Source organism: Palaemon carinicauda, chromosome 36 (genome assembly GCF_036898095.1).
Source record: "Palaemon carinicauda isolate YSFRI2023 chromosome 36, ASM3689809v2, whole genome shotgun sequence".
Lineage (NCBI taxonomy): Eukaryota > Metazoa > Arthropoda > Malacostraca > Decapoda > Palaemonidae > Palaemon > Palaemon carinicauda.
The window spans coordinates 74,212,855-74,235,066 of NC_090760.1; the positions used below are offsets into that span (position 1 = coordinate 74,212,855).

Below are 22,212 nucleotides of genomic sequence, written 5' to 3' on the forward strand. Positions count from 1 at the left end.
AATTAACTGGTGAAAATCACAACATTTGGTTCTTCGAACCGGATCGCAAGCGCTTCCCAGAGCCGGACAGGACTAATTTAAAATATGAGCTTTTGAGAGAGAGAGAGAGAGAGAGACTAACAATTAAGGTCCTCTACGTCCCGATGTGCGATCGCCCACGTGGGTCAGTTCTTTGAGTCCCTTCTTAACGTTAAATTATCTTTTTTTTTCCTTGCCTTGCCAAACCCCCTAAAACGTAAAGTAAAGTTAAATAAGATGGCTGTGTCCACGATCGTGCATATCGAGGCGTCGATGGGCCTACTGGAGGATTTGCTAAGCGAAACGCAAAGGGCGCTGATAGAGACTTACTCCGAGTCCGTTTACCAGAATTTGGTAACGGAGTTGCAGGCAGAGGTCCGACAGCTTAAAGAGCTATACAAGAGCCAGCGCGTTAAGCTAGAAACTAGTTTCGAAGCCCGAATTAGGCATATGTTAGGTGAAGCGACACGCGCTTCCACTCTATTGTACAATAGAATAGATAAAGTGAAAGGCCCTTCAACGGGGAATGTTGCCCTCCCCAGGTTGAAGCCGCTGCCTCTCCCCACGTTTGAAGGGGAAGTGCAAGAGTACGCATCGTACCGTGAACTATTCACGATCCACGTGGATCGAAGAGCTGATTTAGACGAAGTGTCTAAATTCACGTATTTATTGGGGACGTTGGGCAAAGAGCCGCTCCGGATTATCAAATCTCTGAGTGTAACCGCCGCGAACTATAGTGTAGCATTAGATTTATTAGATAAGCAGTATGGCAACGTGCACCAAACACTCGTGATTCTGCACCGCAAGTTAGCAAACATCTTTGTGCCGTCACTAAACCCAGTAGAATTAAAAAGGTTCCGTTTTGAGTTGACCATCATTATTGAGCAAATCAAAAGACTTAGTACCAATGACTTAGGCCAGGGCATGGTCATGAGCCTCATTAATCAAAAATTGTCAGAGGGAAAACTATACCGCAAGGTGGTAGAGCATTTGAGGAAATGCGACTATACGTTGGACGAGTTTTTTGAGGCAATAGATTTCATAGTAAGAATGTTAGAAGACGATGCATTGCAGAGAGGCGACAGTCTTGAGAGTGACAAAAGACCAGACAGTAGTGTAAGACCGAAAACCCATCCCATCCACCATAATTCCTGCCCATTTTGTAGCGAACGGCATCCGCCTCACGGATGTCGCCAAGTGACAGACGTAGCTGCTAGACGTCGCATTTTACTAAAAAGGGGTCTTTGTTTCAATTGCACGAAATCAGGCCATCGTAGCGATAAATGTCCCGTATCAAATTCCTGTAGAAACTGTAATGCTAAGCACCACACTGCGATTTGCGACGCGGGTAGACCGCAATCAATCCCTAGTCATAGTAATAGTCAATCAACAACGTCCCGCCCCGTAGTAAATGCGACGCCTGCACAGAACCAAAATGCCCCCCGTCCGTCTAAGGTTAAAGTAGAATCTAAGCCGTGCACGAGCGCAAAGATCGCGCAGAGGTCTGATGTGGACCTCCCATGCACTATCTTGCCAACAGCCATGGCAGGTATTCAACAAAGGCAAGGTAGTAAGCGAGTCCGCCTATTTCTCGACTCAGGAAGCCAGAGGAGCTTCATCTCTGCAAAAATTGCCCGTCAATTAGGCCTACCGGTGGTAGGAAGAGTGTCCTTGAATATAGCTCCGTTTGGTTCCGAGGAAATAAGCGGCCAATACGATGTAGTAAGTTGCAGGGTTGAAATGGGGAAAAGAATCGTGCGTATGAAATTGGTGGCACACGAACACGTGGACGTCCCGATACATAACGTGGGTTATGTCAAAGTCAGACAGCATCTGTTGACCAAGGGAGTCACGTTAGCCGATCCAGCAAACCAATCAGATACCATGAAGAACGTTCACATATTAGTTGGGGCGGATTATTTTAGCTATTTTGTCATAGGTGTAGAAAAAGTAGATGGGATAAATCTTTTCTTAACGCATAATGGTATGTCCCCGTACGGGAAGGTGCCACAGTGGCTGTTCCAAGGGGAAAAGGTCGAACAAGTAAGAACGTTGAGAGTGTGCAGAATCACGGACGAGCCATATCTGTATGATGTAGATGAGTGGTGGCGATTAGACCGTGTTGGTATCGCCCCATCTGAGCAATACACTGTTCGCGAGGCCGAGGCCGTGCGAAAGGTATCGCAAAGCGTTGTAAGAAAACCTGAGGGATATCAGGTTAGCCTACCATTCGGATCGGATGCTAGGCCAGAAACAAATTATCGTAACGCTATGGCGCAGTTGGAGTCGTTGCAGACAAAATTCAGAAAGGATAGGGAATATCTTGAACAATATCAGGGAGTGATAGATAAGTATCTCGAAGCAGGTTTTATATCAGAAGTGAAAAATCCCGTAGTGGAAGGTTATTACATGCCACACTTTGGTGTTAAGAAAGACAGCCGTACCACCCCCCTTAGAATCGTGTTCAATGCCTCTGCCAAGTCACAAGGTTGCAAGTCCTTGAATGAATGTCTTTTACCTGGGCCCAATTTGGTAGAAGTAGCATATAGTTTAATTATAAGGTTTAGGTTGAATCGATATGCCATGTTAGCCGACATAAGTAAAGCATTCCATCGTGTTTTGTTAGATCCTCGTGATGCCAAATACACACGATTTCTGTGGCGCAAGGCAGCTGGTCGAGCGCTTACCTTCGCCTTTAGAGTCGTGGTGTTCGGCATCACAGCTAGTCCATTTTTGCTACAGCAAATATTAAACTGTCATTTTAAAGAGGAAGGGCGCCCAGATTTAGTAAAATCTTTTTATGTCGATAATTATCTGGCCACGTTTGAAGATATAGAACATATGAGGCAAGAGCATGAGTCTGTTCATAACATCTTAAAAAGGGCGGGTATGCCCTTAGAAGGGTGGGCCAGCAATCACTTGGCCTTCGATAGCGAGAAACAGTGGAGTGAGCCTGTGAGTGTGAACGTGCTCGGGCTGCGATGGGCCCGGGACGTGGACAGATTGTGTGTGAAAGAAAGCAAAAGGATCTGTGAGTTGGGGGAGGGATGGGTGCCCACGAAGCGTAGGGTACTTTCCCTATTAGTCTCCATATATGATCCGATAGGTTTGATAAGCCCATTATTTGTAAGGGGAAAGCTTTTCCTTCAACAACTATGGGAGGACAATGTAGGTTGGGATGATGTTTTAGGAAAAGAGAGGGCTAAAGAGGCAAGTGAATTGTTGAATGATTTGAAAGCGGTGAGCGACATCACCTTTCAAAGATCAATAGGAAAAAGAGGCTTACAACTTCATGTGTTCACCGATGCCAGCAGTAAGGCATATGGAGCAGTAGCATATACTAGGGACGAATGCAATCGGGTAAGTCTGGTAACGAGTAAAACCCGGATCACTCCGAAAGGGATGAGCAAGCTGACGATCCCTAAGCTAGAGTTGCTGGCCTTATTGTTAGGCAGCAGACTAGCAAGAACGCTCAAGGATCTGATCGAGCCACGGGAAATAGTAATGTGGACCGACAGTAAGGTAACGTTGGCGTGGGTAGCATCGCCCGATGCTAGGTCTAATAAAAATGTGTTTGTTTCTAACAGAGTGGCGGAAATTAATTTTATTCAGCAGGTTTGTAGTTTCAGTCTGAACCATGTCCCTAGTCAGCAGAACCCTGCCGATATCCTATCCCGAGGCGCAACGGCTCAACAATTGCAAGCTAACCCCCTGTGGAGGAACGGTCCAGAATTCCTCAGGACCACGGGAAGGCCTGTTCCTTGCGAGGAGGAAGATCTACTACATCAAACTCACGTAGTAGCGGCGGTGCAGGAGTTGAGGGAGGAGATGTGTCCTACCCCCCCAGGCGAGATTTGGGACGTCCTGAAGAGGGAAGTAGGGTTCCAATTCTTGTTACGAGTAGCCAGACTAGTTTTAAAGTTTGCTAAGATAGAACGGCATCCGTTCAGTATTGTTGTAAAATTAGAGCAAAAACATTATTTGCCTACTGTTTATGCCTACTTAGAGGGCGGAGTCAGACCCCCTCGTGAAGTTGCTAATTTTGCTAGACAATTGAATTTAGTTTTGGTAGATAATCTCATCTGCACCAGGGGACGAGTGTCCCATGTAGGAGAAACTGATCATTTAATTCTCTTGCCAGCCAAAGGGCATTTGGTTAGGATGTATCTAAATTATTTACATCAGTTACATTTGCATTGTGGGGTGATTACTCTAATAGGTATCTTTCGACAGAAATGTTGGGTGGCGGGTCTACGTTCCATTGCGAAGCGAACCGTGCGGCAATGCCCTGAATGCAAGCTGGCCTTCCAGCCTCTAACGAGACAGCCACCACCACCCCCCCCTGCCAAAGGAGAGGATCACCCTCACAAAACCGTTCACGGCGGTCGGAGTGGACCACACAGCAGCAATACACACGGAGACACGGCCCGGGTATTTACTTATCGTAACTTGCATGGCCAGCAGAGCCGTGTACCTTGACTTCTGTCCCTCTTTGGAAGCAGAAGAATTCGTGTTGGCACTTAGACGGTTTAGCGCCACCCACGGTGCCCCACAGCTCATCATGTCCGATAACCATCAAACCTTCAAGGCTGCCAGCCACCTCCTGCAGGGACTTTATGAAGAGGATGAAGTCCAGCAGTTCCTGAGGAAAACTGGCATAAAGTGGCGGTTTCAGACGCCCCGTGCACCTTGGAAGGGTGGGTTCTTCGAGCGTTTGATAGGAGTAACGAAACGGACCCTCCAGATAGCCCTCGGAAAGAAGTACCTGCCGGACGCCCACGTGCTAACCCTCGTGAAAGAAGCAGAAGCAGTGGTGAATAATCGACCGCTCATGTACAGCGGTGACGAGCGCGAGGATGAAGTCCTCACCCCCTCCCATTTGATAAGAGGACACCAAGTCCACCTCATGGCCCCGATCTTACCGGACGACCATCTCAACGCAACCTTCACCTCTCGGAAGCTACGTGATCGTTACGTAAGATTGACAGATTCGCTCAAAGCCTTTAGGGAACGCTGGAGAAAGGAATACTTGAGTGCCTTGAGGGCCCGGCACGACAGTCGGCCCGGGGAACCCTCCAAGCTGCACCCCGGAGACATCGTGCTAGTTAAGCAGGACAATAAGAAGAGAGCGACTTGGCCTCTGGGACGTGTCGTGGAGACGTATCCTGACGACAACGGAGTCGTACGCTCGGCGAAAGTGTTGTTTGAGGGTGTCGAATCGCTGCGAGCTGTCAGCCACCTGGTTCCCCTAGAAATAGCCCCCTCTGAGGATGACCATGAAGGAGACGACGGCGATGACGGAGAAGAGGGTGCGTACAGTTCGACAGCCGGAATGCCAGGGATAGCGGAGACGTCTGGGAACGACCAGGGTATGGCAACAGCTACGACAACTCAACAACCAGCCACAGGAACGGACGACAACGACGAGGAAGGTGAGAACTATGCAGTTAGTGAAAGAAGCGAAAATGAAACAGAGCAGACGAACGCACAAGGACGTTCTGCACGCCCATTGAGAAGGGCTGCCGCGAAACAGCGAGAACTAATGGACTGTCTGCTGAAAGGTGACTATATATAAAAAGTAGCTGTAAACTGTAAGTGAAAAGGGGGCGTGTTCTATCTGGAAGGTAGGGAGGGTGGAGTTTGTGAGGTGTGCGTGAATCTGCGGAGGTTGGAAGTGCTTAGGGGTGGAGAACGGGGACGGGATGGTCTCTCGTGCGTACAGACCGAGCGTTGCACAGAACCAACCCCTCCCTCTTGTACTCCATTAAGTAACAGCCTGCATGTAGCAGCGCTATAGAAGTCTCGATTATTGGGAGTTGAGACAGACTGAATTTGAATTGTCATATGTATTTCTGCCATTTCTTGAATTGTCTTAGGCCCATTGCCTAATTGTCTTTGCACTTGAATTATTATGATTGCATTTCTGCCATTTCTTGAATTGTCTTAGGCCCATTGCCTAATTGTCTTTGCACTTGAATTGTCATGATTGCATTTCTGCCATTTCTTGAATTGTCTTAGGCCCATTGCCTAATTGTCTTTGCACTTGAATTATTGTTTGCATTTCTGCCATTTCTTGAATAGTCTTAGGCCCATTGCCTAATTGCTTGCCAATTGAATTCTGTAAAATGTGTACATTATCACTTATTTCTGCTGTTCCTTATGTGTATTACACAAGTGCTTTAGAATTGCTAGGCCCATTGCCTATTTTGATCTGTTATATGACTGTATATTATTGATTGTGTTTATTACCCCGGGGTAACATTGCTGTTGTATATTGTGCGTACTCTGTTCGAGTCGTTGCGGAGCGCTACGCAGCGAGCCTAACAGAGTCTCGGAGTAAGCCACTCCCCTCACCCCGAGTCTAGCTCCATCCAATTGACCGACGTTTCATCGCTCCTTATTTTGGGGCGTGGAGGATGTCGGGAATTTCGACCCGATCAATCGAAATTCCCGCCATTTGACTCCACCTACGACTACGTCAAATTGGAGGGAGAGGAGAAACTCGCGGGCGAATGAATGTAGTTCCAGACGTGAACGTTTAGAGCCAAAAAGGGAAACCACCTGGTAGGAAGGCGCTGAGACTAATAAAATCAATTGCTGGTAATTTAAGATTAGGAAAAATAAAGTCATTCTGTTGTAACATGATAAAAAAATCCAATCTAGAAATTTAGGTTCAGGACAAATTGCGCCAAAAAGGTGACGTCGGAGGTTGCAAGGATAGCTCGTCCTCTTTGATCCAACGTCCCCAACCAAAGTAAGTTCCTTCTAATTGTTATCTCTCCTCTCTACCTTGTCTACCAGGTTGGTTGTAGTAGAAGTTTGAGTGCAAGACGTTTAGTTTTTATATCGCAGTTTAGTGTAGAGATCCTTGTGATTGGGGATCTGAATCCTGAGTTAAATAAGAATAGGGATATTTGGTGTGTGATTCGTTGTGTATTGAATTCGAATTGGCACTATTTTCAGTTTGTTAATGAGTCCGGTGTGGACTTTGTGCTTGAAGAGCACATGCTACATTACCTAGGGTCAGTCTTGTTTTTCAGTGAGTTTTGTGAATGCTTAAGAATGTTGTTTGTCTTTATCAGAGTTTATTTTTGTAATAAAATTGTAAATTTTATCGCCGTATTTTAGTTAACTCCTGGAGGGTTTTGGGAATCTTGCCTCTTCAAGGCCTTGCGATCCGCCCAGTACATCGGGCAGATTTAATTAACTGGTGAAAATCACAACAACAATAATAATAATAATAATAATAATAATAATAACATATATAAGATATAAGAACGATTTTACATTCCGACGGGAAACGAAAAAGCGCTCTTCAGTAACAGTAATCTCCAGATGCGCTATCATCATCATTATCTCCTCCTACGCCTATTGACGCAAACGGCCTCGGTTAGATTTTGCCAGTCGTCTCTATCTTGACCTTTTAATTCAATATTTCTCCATTCATCATCTCCATCTTCGCGCTTTATAGTCTTCAGCCATGTAGGCCTGTGTCTTCCTTGTGGAGCCCATTTTAAAATTAGGTGCACCAATCTCTCTTGGGGAGTGCGAAAATCATGCCCAAACCATCTCCATCTACCCCTCATCATGATCTCATCCACAAATGGCCCTCGAGTAATCTCTCTTATAGTTTGATTTCTAATCCTGTCCTGCCATTTAATTCTCAAAATCCTGTTGATGGCTTTGTTCTCAAATCTACTAAATGTATTGAAGGTTGTTTCACTGTCATACCATGCAGTATACATCGTCCAATATGCATTATGCACAGACTGTCACTGAGGCACCACTTGTCTGCGAATATGACCATGTGAATGTATTTGAGTGCAATTTTCATAATTCAAAGGTTTAATTTCATTTGTTATTGATAGATTTATTGCGATTTCGTTATTCTAATAGAAAGCAAAATGAAAGTTTCGCTTTATTTACGAAATAAGAAGGAAAAAGTAAAAAATATGATAATTTATTTGTCTTTGTTTTTTTAGAGACGTAACAAACGCATCACAACACGTGTGATGAGATATATTAGTTAGGTCTCGTTCAGCTGTAGTAAAAACACACAACGTTTTTAAGAGAAAGTTAAATTTACATTTAACATAATGAATGGTTCTCTAATGTCACAATATATAATAGACACACGCATAAAACTTTATAATTTTATCAAATATATTGAAAAATTTATTGGAGTATCAAAATAAACCCATGAATTAAATATCGTGAGAATAAAACACTTTACCATATCGTAGATCATCTTTATGAACAAGCCCCTGACGCCGTCTACCTTCCCTTCTTCTCTTCTTCGCTAGGATTTGAGGACCATCGGTAACCAAACAACTGTTGATGTGTCGTGTGATATTTTCTCCAATTATTATTTAAATTACTATTTAAATAGTAGTTAAACTCATTGATTGGACAACCATGAAGCGCCCATACCTACAGGAAAAGTCCCTTCTTCCCCGTGTGGCTTCGGTAAGAATGTTTTCCATTTTTGTTTTCTTCGTCTTGACCGACCTTATAGTCCCGGCCATTATCTAGTCAAATTGAGTCTCCTCGTTTATTTGTAGTCAATTTGGATAATTGCTCCAACTTCTAATCATATTTGGAGAGCCTAGACTATACGTGGTAGCGTAGCCTTTTGTAGGCAAAGGTCTAAGCTATAGAGTCTGGTCTAGCCCTTGGTTGGCAAGTCCGAGAACTCGAGTCTGGTATAACCTTTGGTCGTAGGCAAGTCTCAGAACTGGAGTCTCGTCTAAGAATGAAGCACAAATTCTTGGAAATCACATTATTTACTATAGGAAATCATATTTTCTGTTCAAAATGTTTTATCCCAAATATAATGGTTCGTGTTCGGCTGTGGTCTCGCTTCGCTTGCCAAAAGATAAAAAAAATAAAGTTCCGTATGTACTGGCAAGTGGTAATGTTGAGAAGCGCACGCTAACATCAATATAACTTAAATGATGAACTTTATTCACTATTATTATTATTATTATTAGCCAAGCTTCAACCGTAGTTGGAAAAGCAAGATGCTATAAGCCCAAGGGCTCTAATAGGGAAAAATAGCCCAGTGAGGAAAGGAAATAAGGAAATAAATAAATGATGAGAATAAATTAACAATAAATAATTCTAAAAACAGTAAAAACGTCAAAACAGATATGTCCTATATAAACTATTAACAACTTCAAAAACAGATTTGTCATATGTAAATATAAAAAGACTCATGTCAGCCTGGTCAACATAAAAACATTTGCTCCAACTCTGAACTTTTCAAGTTCTACTGATTCAACTACACAGGTATTAAACTTAAAGTAAAAATGATAACTTACTTTATGATCGGGACAAAGTAAAAATAATAACTTACATTATGATCGGGACGTCGAAGGTTGGGGATCATCAGGGTCTTCTTGCTGTATTGAAGGTGGTGGAGGGTAGAGGGGAAAGTGTTAATTACATCTGGTGTACCATGGTAATATTGGTAATTTCCATGAAAGTTCCCTGCGGCTTCTAAGTACGGATAACTACAACCATTACATGTTTGTATAGGAAGTTCCATAATAACGCACGAAAGAAGTAGAATACGTAAGGGTTAACACGGACAAAGTTTTTACAGGGTAAAAGGCTTGGGAAGGGACTGATTCGAGCACTTGAAGAGAAAAGGAAAGTGGGAGGGGAAATATTAATAACCCCCTGTGAAAACTTTCCGTACGTATAGAGAAGAAAAGGCTTGTTTTACCATTATATACCGTTTCCCCAATATGTTTTCCCCACCTAAAACCTTGAGTTCCCACTGGGGGGGCCCCCATTATGGGTAGATATAGATATATATATTACATTAAGTATTTATTTGCGACAGAAATAAGTGTTATTTTCGAAGGAAAGGCGTTTTTCTGTAGGGAAAAGTTGGTTTTTACTAGGAAAGGTTTCCCGGCTATTAGTACAGTAATACTGCCTCTTGTCGGAAAGTCTGAGAACTGGAGTCTTGTCTAGGCTTTTGCAGACAAGTCTAAGAACTCAAGGTAATTCTATACAATAGCTCTGTCTGCAAGTTATCAAATTTAAGTACTTTCACTAAAAAGAGGGAAGCCCAAGGTTTCATCTGATATGTAAATCTAATCGGCGCTAGGTCTTGAAGTGGTTTAAAAATTAAAAATAAATTTGACCCACCTGAAAAAACTAAGTCTCTCAATCTCATAACTCAAATTTCTCTTCAGACTGAGCTTTAGTGTGACCGTTTGTATGTTAAAAACATAAATTATATCATTATTACATCATCGACTGTATTCTACACAGCAAGACTTCACCCAAACGTCATAGTTTTTAACCATTGATGATTATCCACATTTTACTTAGGACTAGCATTTTAACAATACAAGAATCACATTGACTTGAATGCCCAAACAGGTGACAGTTTTACTAGGAAACTAAACACCTTTTCGACACTTTTCACATAATTTCCACCGCTAATTTTTCTGTCTTTTGAGAGCCATGGAGGAGTGTGAACCTTCAACTTCTGGTGTGGTTTTTCATTTACCATATACTTTGACTTAAATTTCTGTGGATTTTCTCCCAAGTTCTTGTCTCAATTGTTATTTGAATTATAAAGATTTTATTTTGCATTATTGGGGTAACTTCGAGAGAATAATAAAGTACTGTACTGCCAAGATCATGATGTTATTAAAAGTGAAAGTGACACTATTTGCCCCACTTGTGGTTCTAAGTGCTGACTTGATATTAACAAAAAAGCATTTCGGTGTGACAATGTATGTAGTATTGAAAAACAAGAAGAAAGTGAAAAAAATGTGTAGTTCTTACGTATCCAATTTTATGGGAACTTGGTTTGAAAAGTCGCAGTTAGATATAGAATCGAATTTGTTACTTGTATATAATTATATTAGTGTTAGATTTAGTTATAAATTTGTTGAAGATGTATTAGAATTTTTCAGAACACTATAAATGATTGGTGCTCATTCATTCGTGAGGTTATTGTGCATTGGGTAGTCTTTGGTAGGCTAGTCAGAGAGTTCGAGTCTGGTGTAGCCTCTGTGAGGTTTAGCCTAGGTATGCTGGATTAGGGTAGGTAACTGCTCTGGTAAACATTTACTTTTGTATAATATTCCCAATTAAGTACATAATAAATGATCGTGGTGTGTTTATGGGTACTTTGAACTAACCTGGTTGAATTTGCGTTTTACAAATTATAGACGTTTTGAAATTGTCTGTAAAACAACATTCTGAGTAAGATACATGGAGGCTTTTGTATAACGATGGACAGGACCTCCAACGTGCATAGAATACTATTTAAGCTAGAGTTCCCCACCTAGTGTAACCTACAATCCGTGTCCTTACTTACCTAACGGGGGGCTAACGGCCCTGCAACCACCCTTAGACTGCTGTATTCTTAGCGATAGAATAAATAAGTTATGAGCCATGGCCATTGTCATACACACACCCCAATAACATGAATATCACCTTACCCTAAGGTTTCCGCACCTAACCAAACCTAGGAGTTGTATCCTTACCTACCAAGTGGGGTGACTTTGGCTCCCCATCCCTAAGATCTTTATATCTTCAGTTTTCTAGATAACTAAGTGCCAACCCTGTATTTTCTTCTCAACCAGTTTTACTCCTTAAACTGAAACTCTCTGAGAGAGATTAGTACACCAAACTTTTAACTGGGCAGCACAAGGCACTAGAATAGTTGGAAGACCCAGGCCAACATGGCTGAGGACTATGAAGCGTATTGTAGATGATGATAAATGGAGAAGTATTGGTTTAAAAGCTCAAGATAGAGACGACTGGCAAAATCTAATCGAGGCCCTTTGCGTCAATAAGCTTAGGAGTAGAGGATGGTGATGAGGATTTCCTAGTATAACCCGTCCTTAAAACTTGAAAGGTTTAATTTCCCGTACTTAATGATATCAAAACCATTCTAAATACCTATAAATACATAAGTAATATTTCTTACTTTAATCAAAAGGGAAATGGCCTTGTCATGACTTGTCATAGTTTCTTTTAAAGTAATCCTTAAATGCAATATTAATTTTCAAGTAGCTTTGTTTTCCTCGTTATTATGGCAGCAATAGTTTATTATTAGACCTACCCTTGGCGATAATTTCTTTTAGGTTACGTAAGGGCTTCTCGGCCATTTCAAGATCATTGGTTGGGAGCATCCATGGCGTAGATGCCGTTCTCTTACAGGGACAGGACTGGTTAGGTTGAATATGGTGTCCAAGAACGGTTAGAGTTAGGTACAGTATTAGGGTTAATAGCCTAATATGCAGCTAAGTTGAAGGGCACCCTGCAAAGAGTGTGAAGCTCTCAAGCTTTTATCCAATTTTGTTATTACAATCCAAGTTAGGAAAAGTCAGGAGAAGCAGAATGCTTCAAGTCAAAGTCTCCATTAAGAAAAACACCTGAATATTGGAAAGCAATTTAAAGGTAGAGAAAGAATTATAAAAAAGGAAATTGCTGTATAAAGAATAAAATAGTGTAAAGTAGATCAAATGAGAAAAGAAGCCCAGTATAGAAAAGAAATTCGAAGGTAAAGAAAGAATTCTGAAATAAATTGTACAAGATTAAACAAATTAATGTAGATACTAAAGTAAAATGAAAAAATACCCTAACAGATGAAGTATGAAATGAGAATTGTATATGCCTGCTCAACTGCAATTGAAACATTTCTATTTATTGCTTTTTCTGGGAATTATTCCTTTTATGCCACTATGAATTAATCTTGCCGGGAGTCATAATATTTTGTTGGAAGAAAAGTCGGACAATAGTGGTGGAATGAATGATTGAGGTACTGTATTAAGATAAATTGCTATTGATTGAATAGGGGTGAGCTGCTCTTTTAAGAGGACACTAAAAAATCAAGCCATTGTTCTCTAGTATTGGGTAGTGCCTCAGTCTCTGTAGTATAGTCTTTCACTGTCTTGGGTTAGAGTTCTCTTGCTTGAGTATACGTTCGGGCGCTCTATTCTATGTTCCCTTCCCAAATTGGGCAATTTTCATGTTGTAATCCTTGGACTTATGGCATCCTGCTTTTCCAACTATGGTTGTAGCTTAGCATTAATAATAGTATAATGTGAATAGACCCTAACCGTATTTGGAAAATGCTGTCACTATTACTCTATTTTAATCTGGGTCCTGCATTGTTTTCAATGCAATAGTATTTAAAAATTGTCATTAGACACAACGATGATACTTTTGTGTTTGCTTTGAAAACAAAAATATTTGTAGGTAGATTATGGAATTTATTTCTCCGATTAACTGTTACTTATGATGTAATTTGTATCCTTACTTTGCTCTGTTCAAGGTACTGTGTACAGTACAGTATGTTTAATTTCAAAATCACTTTGCTTTTTATATAGAGGTATAATTTTTTTATTTCTTCTGTAATGTGTTTAGAATTAGCTATACTATAGCATAAAGATTAAAAGTTTGTTTCAGCATATTTATTTAATACATTATGTTGAAAATCAGTTACATCTTAGATTTTTGAAAATGAGAATTATTTTTTTTTCTTTCACTGACATTTCATGTTTGCTTCATTACAGTACGTGAAGGAAAACAAAGATGTTGACATAGAGGAGCTCACAGACTACCTGATGGAGAATTACCGCGAGTTCCAGCATAAAATTCGGCACAAATTCATGACCAGCGTCGAAAAAGGTAGGTTGGGGTACAATTGTAAAGTGAAGGGTAACGGCTTTGTGGTAGCTATTCGCCGTATTTCTTTTAAAGATCATAAATGTCTTTGAGTTTCCTAATAAGAATTTTTCAATATTTAACTTAGCCGGTGATTATATAAGCTGCAGCTCTGCTGCTCGACAGAAAACTCTACGGAAAAAATCCGCCAGCGATCACTATGCAGGTAGGGGGTGTACTTCAACAGCGCCATCTGTCGTGCAGGTACTCAGTACTCATTGTAAACAAAGAACTCAATTTTCTCTCTGTCGTGCCACCGGCAAGACCTACTAAATTCGCTGTTGCTAACTGGATTTGTTTTCACAACTATTTGGTGAAGTACACTATTCTAGTTTTGAGCTTTCGCTGTGCAGGCTTTCTCTTCAATAAATCCTTGCATTCTTTTTTTTTGATATCGGATTATTTGTTGATGACTTTGGATAGTTTTTGAATTCCCCTTTGACCAATTCAAAATGGCTGACCCTTCTCAAGTCCCAAAATTCAGGAAGTGTAATGCTAGGGACTGTTCAAGGCGTCTTCCGAAGGCCTCTATCGATCCTCACACCGTTTGTTCCAATTGTCGGGATAAAACCTGTCAATTGGAAGATCGATGTGAGGAATGCGTTGGGCTTTCGGAATTCGATTTTATCGAATTCCAAAAATATACACGTAGGCTAGAGAGAGATAGAGTCAGGAGAAGTTCATCTCGTTCTGTTGATTTTTCCTCTCCTCATGCCCCACAACCTATTCCTTCCCCTGTAGTGGTTGCTCCTAATCCCCCTTCTGGCACTCAGGAACCTTCGATGGCTGATATGATGCGTGCCATCCAAGCTCTGGGTGAGAGAATTGAGTCCCTGGCTAGTGACCGTAACCAGCTCATGGCGGACGTCAAGGAGCTGAAGTGTAAGAGTGCAGTGGGAAGTGATAAAGTAAGTGATAGTGTTGTGGATAGTGTTGCGCTTGAGGGTTCGTCTGTTCGTGCCTGTCGTCCTCCTAGTCCGGGACCTCTTGCAAGCTCCCAAGTCCAGGGGAGAAGCAATGTCGTACGACCAATGGGTTCGAGAGGCTTTAATCAGCGAACAGACGTTCCCTCCGTGGTTTCGGCCGTATCTACCCAAGATCGCCCCACCCACACAAAGACGAGAGAGCCCATTTATTCCTCGTCTGCGGAAGAGGTTTCTCGTAAGAAACCATGGACCAAGGTCTCACGACCACTTAAGCGCAAGTCGGTCCCTTCCGCGCAAGTCCAACGGCCCAGTTGTAGCCACTGGGTCAGTTCGGACTCGCTGCAGTCTTCCGATGACTGCTCACCTCCTAAGAGAGGCAAAGCGGTACCGCCTCAGGCAGTTACACCGTCTGTCGCCGCACCTGCTCCTGCAGACCCTAAGTGGTCTTTGCTACAGACCATGCAGTACCAATTAACGTCTCTGATGCAGGACTTTCGTGCGGAGAAGGTTGCTGCTGCACCAACCTCTTGCCTACAACCAACCACACACTCGGTTGTGCGTCCTGTGGACGCTGAGGCGACCTTCTTGCGCACTCCAGCTGAGAGAGTCCCGCCACCCATGCGTTCCAGTGTGCCCTGCCAGCCGCATGTTGACGTTCAGCGACGCACGGAACCTTCCGTTGACGTTCGCGAGGTACAACAACCGTCAGAGTTGTTTTGTTTTGACGCGGTGCGTCTACCTCCGCAACCCAGTGTGGTTGCTACTGCTCACCCACATCAGACTAGACAGTCTGGAGTAGACGCTGTGCGTCCCCGTGCTGCTTTGGTTGTTGCCAGCTCACAGACTGGGCAACAGTTCCATGACGTTGCGTCCGGTTCAGTCACGCGTGCACCCGTGCGACCGGACTCAGCTGACCAGCCGATACCTACTCCATTGCCGCTTCCTCCTCAATACTCAGATGATGGACTTTCTGATGATGACGATGCGGCACACGTTGATGAACCACATTCGGACCTTGACGAGCCTAAGTCCACGCAACCCTCTTTGGACTTTAGAAAAGTTCTTGCTCTGTTCAAAGAGATGTTTCCGGACCAGTTTGTGTCTGTGGCTCCGCGCTCTCCTCCGTCAGAGTTTGCATTAGGTACGCCATCATCCTCGCCTGCCTTTACTAGACTCGTCCTCGCACGCTCGTCCAAGAGAGCTTTACGAGTAATAGGAGAATGGATGCAGTCCAAAAAAAGTCTAGGGAAGACAGCCTTTACGTTTCCCCCTGCTAGACTCTCTTCCAGATCGAGCGTCTGGTATGCCACGGGAGAAGTTCTCGGCTTGGGAGTTCCTGCCTCTGCCCAGGGCGACTTCTCAAGTCTTGTAGACTCTCCCCGCAGGCTAGCCATGAGACGCTCTAAGATATGTTGGTCATCTTCGGACCTAGACCATCTGTTGAAAGGGTTATTTAGAGCCTTCGAGGTCTTCAACTTTTTAGACTGGTGTCTAGGAGCTTTGAGCAGGAAGATCTCCCCGACTGAGAAGGAAACTTCCTTGCTCATCATGTCCTGCATGGACAAGGCCATACGTGACGGGTCTAATGAGCTTGCTGCATCGTTCGTATCCGGAGTCCTCAAGAAGCGTGAGAACCTTTGCTCTTTCCTGTCAGCTGGAGTGACACCTTGTCAAAGATCCGAACTTCTGTTTGCTCCTCTTTCTAAGTGCCTTTTTCCAGAGGACTTGATTAAGGAGATTGCTGCTTCGTTGATACAGAAGGACACTCATGACCTGGTTGCGTCCTCTGCCCGCAAAGCCACCCCTTTGCCTACCTTGTTAGCTAGACCAAGGATGGACACTCCAGCGTCCCGATTTATTCCGCCCTTTCGTGGCAGAGCCTCCAGCAGAGGAGGTGCTCGTGCCGAAGGGAGACGTGGGAAGAAGAAAGGAACCAAGTCCTTTAAAGGCAGAGTCTGACTGCCAGCGTCTTCAGACAGCAGTGGGAGCCAGACTCAAGAACTTCTGGCAGACCTGGGAGAAGAGAGGCGCAGATGCACAATCTGTGAAGTTGCTCAGAGAGGGGTACAAGATCCCGTTTGTACGAAAACCCCCTCTAGCAACGTCTCCCATCGATCTCTCTCCCAGGTACAGAGAGGAAGACAAGAGACGAGCATTGAAACAGGAGGTGTCTCTCTTACTAGAAAAGGGAGCGGTAGTCAAAGTCCTGGACCATCAAACCCCGGGCTTCTACAACCGTCTCTTCTTAGTGGCAAAGAAGACAGGAGGGTGGAGGCCGGTGCTAGATGTCAGTGCGCTGAATGTCTTTGTCACAAAGCAGACGTTCTCCATGGAGACCACAAAGTCCGTTCTAGCAGCGGTCAGAAGGGAAGACTGGATGGTCTCTTTAGACCTAAGGGACGCATACTTCCATGTCCCCATCCACCCAGACTCCCAACCTTTCCTGAGATTTGTTTACGAAAAGGTTGTCTACCAGTTTCAAGCCCTGTGCTTTGGCCTAAGCACAGCTCCTCTTGTGTTTACGAGGCTGATGAGGAATGTAGCCAAATTCCTTCATTTAGCGGACATCAGAGCCTCCCTCTATTTGGACGACTGGCTTCTAAGATCTTCTTCCAGTCGTCGCTGTCTGAAGGATCTAAAGTGGACTCTAGATCTGACCAAGGAATTGGGTCTCCTTGTCAATATGGAAAAGTCTCAAGTGGTCCCATCCCAAACTAATGTGTATTTAGGGATGGAGATTCACAGTCTAGCTTTTCGGGCTTTTCCGTCGGCCCCCAGAACAAGTCAAGCCCAGTTATGCATCCAGAACATGCTGAAGAAGGAACGATGTTCAGTCAGGCAGTGGATGAGTCTGATAGGGACACTATCATCCCTGGAACAATTCATATCGTTAGGAAGACTACACCTCCGTCCTCTTCAATTTCACCTAGCTGTTTACTGGAAAAAGGACAAGACGCTAGAAGCGGTCTCGATCCCCATTTCCGAGAAGATGAAGTCTGCCCTGACTTGGTGGAAGGACAGTATCAGCCTCAGAGAGGGTCTGCCCCTGGCTGTTCAGACTCCCAACCACGTTCTCTTCTCGGACGCATCGGACACGGGCTGGGGTGCGACATTAGACGGTCGGGAATGCTCGGGAACTTGGAACTCGAGTCAAAGAACAATGCATATCAACTGCAAGGAGCTACTGGCAGTTCATCTGGCCTTGAAAAGCTTCAAGTCTCTCCTTCAAGGCAAAGTGGTGGAGGTGAACTCGGACAACACCACGGCTTTGGCGTACATCTCCAAGCAAGGAGGGACCCACTCTATGACGTTGTACGAGATCGCAAGGGACCTCCTCACCTGGTCAAAAGATCTAAACATTTCACTAGTAACGAGGTTCATCCAAGGCAACTTGAATGTCATGGCAGATTGCCTCAGTCGGAAGGGACAAATCATTCCAACAGAATGGACCCTACACAAGGATGTGTGCAAGAGACTTTGGGCCACATGGGGCCAGCCTACCATAGATCTCTTCGCAACCTCGATGACCAAGAGGCTCCCAATATATTGCTCACCAATCCCGGATGCCTTTCTCCTAGATTGGTCACATCTAGACCTATATGCATTCCCCCCGTTCAAGATTGTCAACAAGGTACTGCAGAAGTTCGCCTCTCACGAAGGGACAAGGTTGACGTTAGTTGCTCCCCTCTGGCCCGCGAGAGAATGGTTCACCGAGGTACCTCAATGGCTAGTGGACGTTCCCAGAACTCTTCCTCTAAGGGTGGACCTTCTACGTCAGCCACACGTAAAGAAGGTACACCAAGGCCTCCACGCTCTTCGTCTGACTGCCTTCAGACTATCGAAAAACTCTCGAGAGCTAGAGGCTTTTCGAAGGAGGCAGCCAGGGCGATTGCTAGAGCAAGGAGGACATCCACCCTTAGAGTCTACCAATCGAAGTGGGAAGTCTTCCGAAACTGGTGCAAGTCAGTATCTGTATCCTCAACCAGTACCTCTGTAACTCAAATAGCTGACTTCCTTTTATACCTGAGGAAAGAACGATCTCTTTCAGCTCCCACTATCAAGGGTTACAGAAGCATGTTGGCATCAGTCTTCCGTCACAGAGGCTTAGATCTTTCCAACAACAAAGATCTACAGGACCTCCTTAAGTCTTTTGAGACCACGAAGGAGTGTCGTTTGGCTACACCTGGTTGGAATTTAGACGTGGTACTAAGATTCCTCATGTCAGAAAGGTTCGAGCCGCTACAATCAGCCTCCTTTAAAGATCTCACTTTAAAGACTCTTTTCCTGGTTTGCTTAGCCACAGCTAAAAGAGTCAGTGAGATTCACGCCTTCAGCAGGAAGATCGGATTTTCATCTGAAACGGCTACATGTTCTTTACAACTTGGTTTTCTAGCCAAAAACGAGCTACCTTCTCGTCCTTGGCCGAAATCGTTCGATATTCCAAGCCTATCGAATATGGTTGGAAATGAACTAGAAAGAGTCTTATGCCCTGTGAGAGCTCTTAAGTTCTATTTAAGACGAACTAAACCTTTACGAGGACAGTCAGAAGCTTTATGGTGTTCAGTTAAGAAACCATCTTTGCCTATGTCAAAGAATGCTTTATCCTATTTTATCAGACTGTTAATACGAGAAGCTCATTCCCATCTGAGTGAGGAAGACCAAGCTTTGCTGAAGGTAAGGACACATGAAGTTAGAGCTGTCGCAACTTCAGTGGCCTTTAATCAAAATAGATCTCTGCGAAGTATAATGGACGCAACCTATTGGAGAAGCAAGTCAGTGTTCGCGTCTTTTTATCTTAAAGATGTCCAGTCTCTTTACGAGAACTGCTACACCCTGGGACCATTCGTAGCAGCGAGTGCAGTAGTGGGTGAGGGCTCAACCACTACAATCCCCTAATTCCATAACCTTTTTAATCTTTCTCTTGAAATGTTTTTATTGTTGTTTTTGGGTTGTCCGGAAGGCTAAGAAGCCTTTCGCATCCTGGTTGATTTGGCGGGTGGTCAAATTCTTTTCTTGAGATGCGCCTAGATTAGAGGTTTTGATGAGGTCCTGTTGTATGGGTTGCAACCCTTCATACTTCAGATCCTAGGGGTCGCTCAGCATCCTAAGAGGATCGCGAGGCTCCGTAAGGAAGACGTACTTAAAAAGGCAGAGTAATTGTTCAAGTCGACTTCCTTACCTGGTACTTATTTATTTTGTTTTTGTTATTTTGATAACTTCTAAAATGAAATAAAAAAATCCTTAGCTCATAATAATGTAAACATTTATTGCTGGTCTCTACCCACCCCCCTGGGTGTGAATCAGCTTATATAATCACCGGCTAAGTTAAATATTGAAAAATGTTATTTTGATAATAAAATAAATTTTTGAATATACTTACCCGGTGATTATATATCAAAGGACCCTCCCTTCCTCTCCAATAGAGACGCAGTGGACTGAGGAGAAAATTGAGTTCTTTGTTTACAATGAGTACTGAGTACCTGCACGACAGATGGCGCTGTTGAAGTACACCCCCTACCTGCATAACGATCGCTGGCGGATTTTTTCCGTAGAGTTTTCTGTCGAGCAGCAGAGCTGCAGCTTATATAATCACCGGGTAAGTATATTCAAAAATTTATTTTATTATCAAAATAACATTTTAAAACTGTTCTTAAGCATGTTAATGAAATAGTTTTTATCCATGATAATTACTTCATACTTTTTCAATTTTATCTTTAGTGGTGTATATTTTATAGTACTAAACATTCAAGCACAAGTTATACTTGACTAGCACGCAAGCACTACGTGCCCTAGATTTTGTGAAGTTGATGAGACGCGACCATCATGAATGAGTACAGTAGGTTAATATGCATGGGGATTTTGATGTTGAATCTTGTATTTGACCTGATTGTTGGTCTGTCCATCTATTATGGTTATTAAAATATTGTATAAAGACTTGTCATATCTCATGAATGGAAAGGTAATGCATGAAAAAATAGTCATCCGGTCATTTCTGTTTGCAAAATTGTTGCAGTTAAAGTTCTGGGTTTGCATTGTACTGGAAATTGAATTGTTAAAATGGACTGACTAGAAAATACCAACGGATAGGAACGAAATAACAATGGACAGTTTTTGGATAAAGAACATCCAAAACGTAGGTGTACCGAAGAAGCAATAGACAGAAGGAACCTAGGCTATACTGGAGCAGAACCGCAGACTATACAGATACTGACGTACATCAGCGAAGTGACATTTTGTAGTCTCCTTTCCCTCGCCGTAATTGCAATTTGGTGAATATCATTTGGTGGAATGATCTTCCTAATCGGGTAGTTGAATCAGTAGAACTTCAAAAGTTCAAAGTTGGAGAAAATGTTATGTTGACCAGGCTGACATGAGTCTTTTTATTGTTTATATATGACATATCTGGTTTGACGTTGTTACTATTTTTAGAATGATTTATTGATAACTTGTTCTCATCATTTATTTATTTCCTTATTTCCTTTCCTCACTGGGCTATTTTTCCCTATTGGAGCCCTTGGGCTTATAGCATCTTGCTTTTCCTACTGGGGTTGTAGCTTGGCTAGTAATAATAATAATAATGTCATAGGTGCTAATGGATAAACGTATGGCATTCGGCATCCGCACTCCACTGATGTTGCCAGTATGCTGAGTGAGATAAGGTCCTATTTAGATGTCAAAGGTGAAATAAGCAAATGCCACTGCCTAGTGCATTTTATTCCGCAGAAATAGCTTGATCTTCAAGTAGCTTCTCCAAGTCTTGTTAGCTTTTAATTCTTTTTAGAGGATTAAAGAAGAAAAATATGAAAAGTCAGTCATTCCAAATGTAAACAAAGGTCAAAATTGTATAACATCAAAATTATCATCTTGACTTGACAGCATTGCTTAATGAAACATGCATGTTATCATCTCGGGTCACATTTTGACAATTACAGCTCATATCGACCTTTCAGGTTTTTGGATTTTCAATTATTAGTTGTAGGGTTTTAATGCCAGGAATATTTTTCGTTCAGTGGGGTTACTATGTACAATGTACTGTGCATGGCACACTTTAGGAATAGCTAAAGGTTCCTTGCACATCTTTCTGTATTTTGATTTACTGTACTGTACAGTATGTTATTCCTCTTCCCATCCAAAATAAATGTCGATCTTTTAACTTATGGAGAACCTTTCGCTCATTAATTTATTGAAAGTATCTTATAAAGATAACAGGAATTGTAATATAAATCACCTATTTGAGTATTGAAAATATCCAGCATTGCCAAAATTAGCTCTTCAAAAGATTGGGGGTGAGACAGAAACCTTTTTTCTTTTATAGTTTTCAAGTCATAAGGTAGAGATGCTACCCCTGTGATCAACCCTTCTCATATATCTTGGGTGGAAGTATTATTATTATTATTATTATTATTATTATTATTATTATTACTTGCTAAGCTACAACCCTAGTTGGAAAAGCACAATGCTATAAGCCCAGGGGCACCAACAGGGAAAATAGCTCAGTGAGGAAAGGAAAAAAGTAAAATAAAATATTTCTGGGAGAGTAACAATATTAAAATAAATATCTCCTTTA

General features: G+C 42.8%; 2 protein-coding genes across 4 annotated transcripts in view; both read left to right on the forward strand.

Moving 5' to 3' along the window:
* LOC137628913 (uncharacterized protein CG3556-like) overlaps positions 1-22,212 on the forward strand; it is a 243,830-nt gene that overhangs the window by 103,048 nt on the left and 118,570 nt on the right. The gene's annotated exons all lie outside the window — the stretch shown is intronic.
* The window catches only part of LOC137628261 (nuclear valosin-containing protein-like), a 91,411-nt gene continuing 77,498 nt past the window's right edge, over positions 8,300-22,212 (forward strand). Inside the window, exons 1-2 of the mRNA XM_068359424.1 lie at positions 8,300-8,484; positions 13,569-13,683. Of these exons, the coding sequence (XP_068215525.1) occupies positions 8,434-8,484; positions 13,569-13,683 (166 nt within the window). The 5' untranslated portion in view covers positions 8,300-8,433. The remainder of the gene's footprint in view (positions 8,485-13,568; positions 13,684-22,212) is intronic.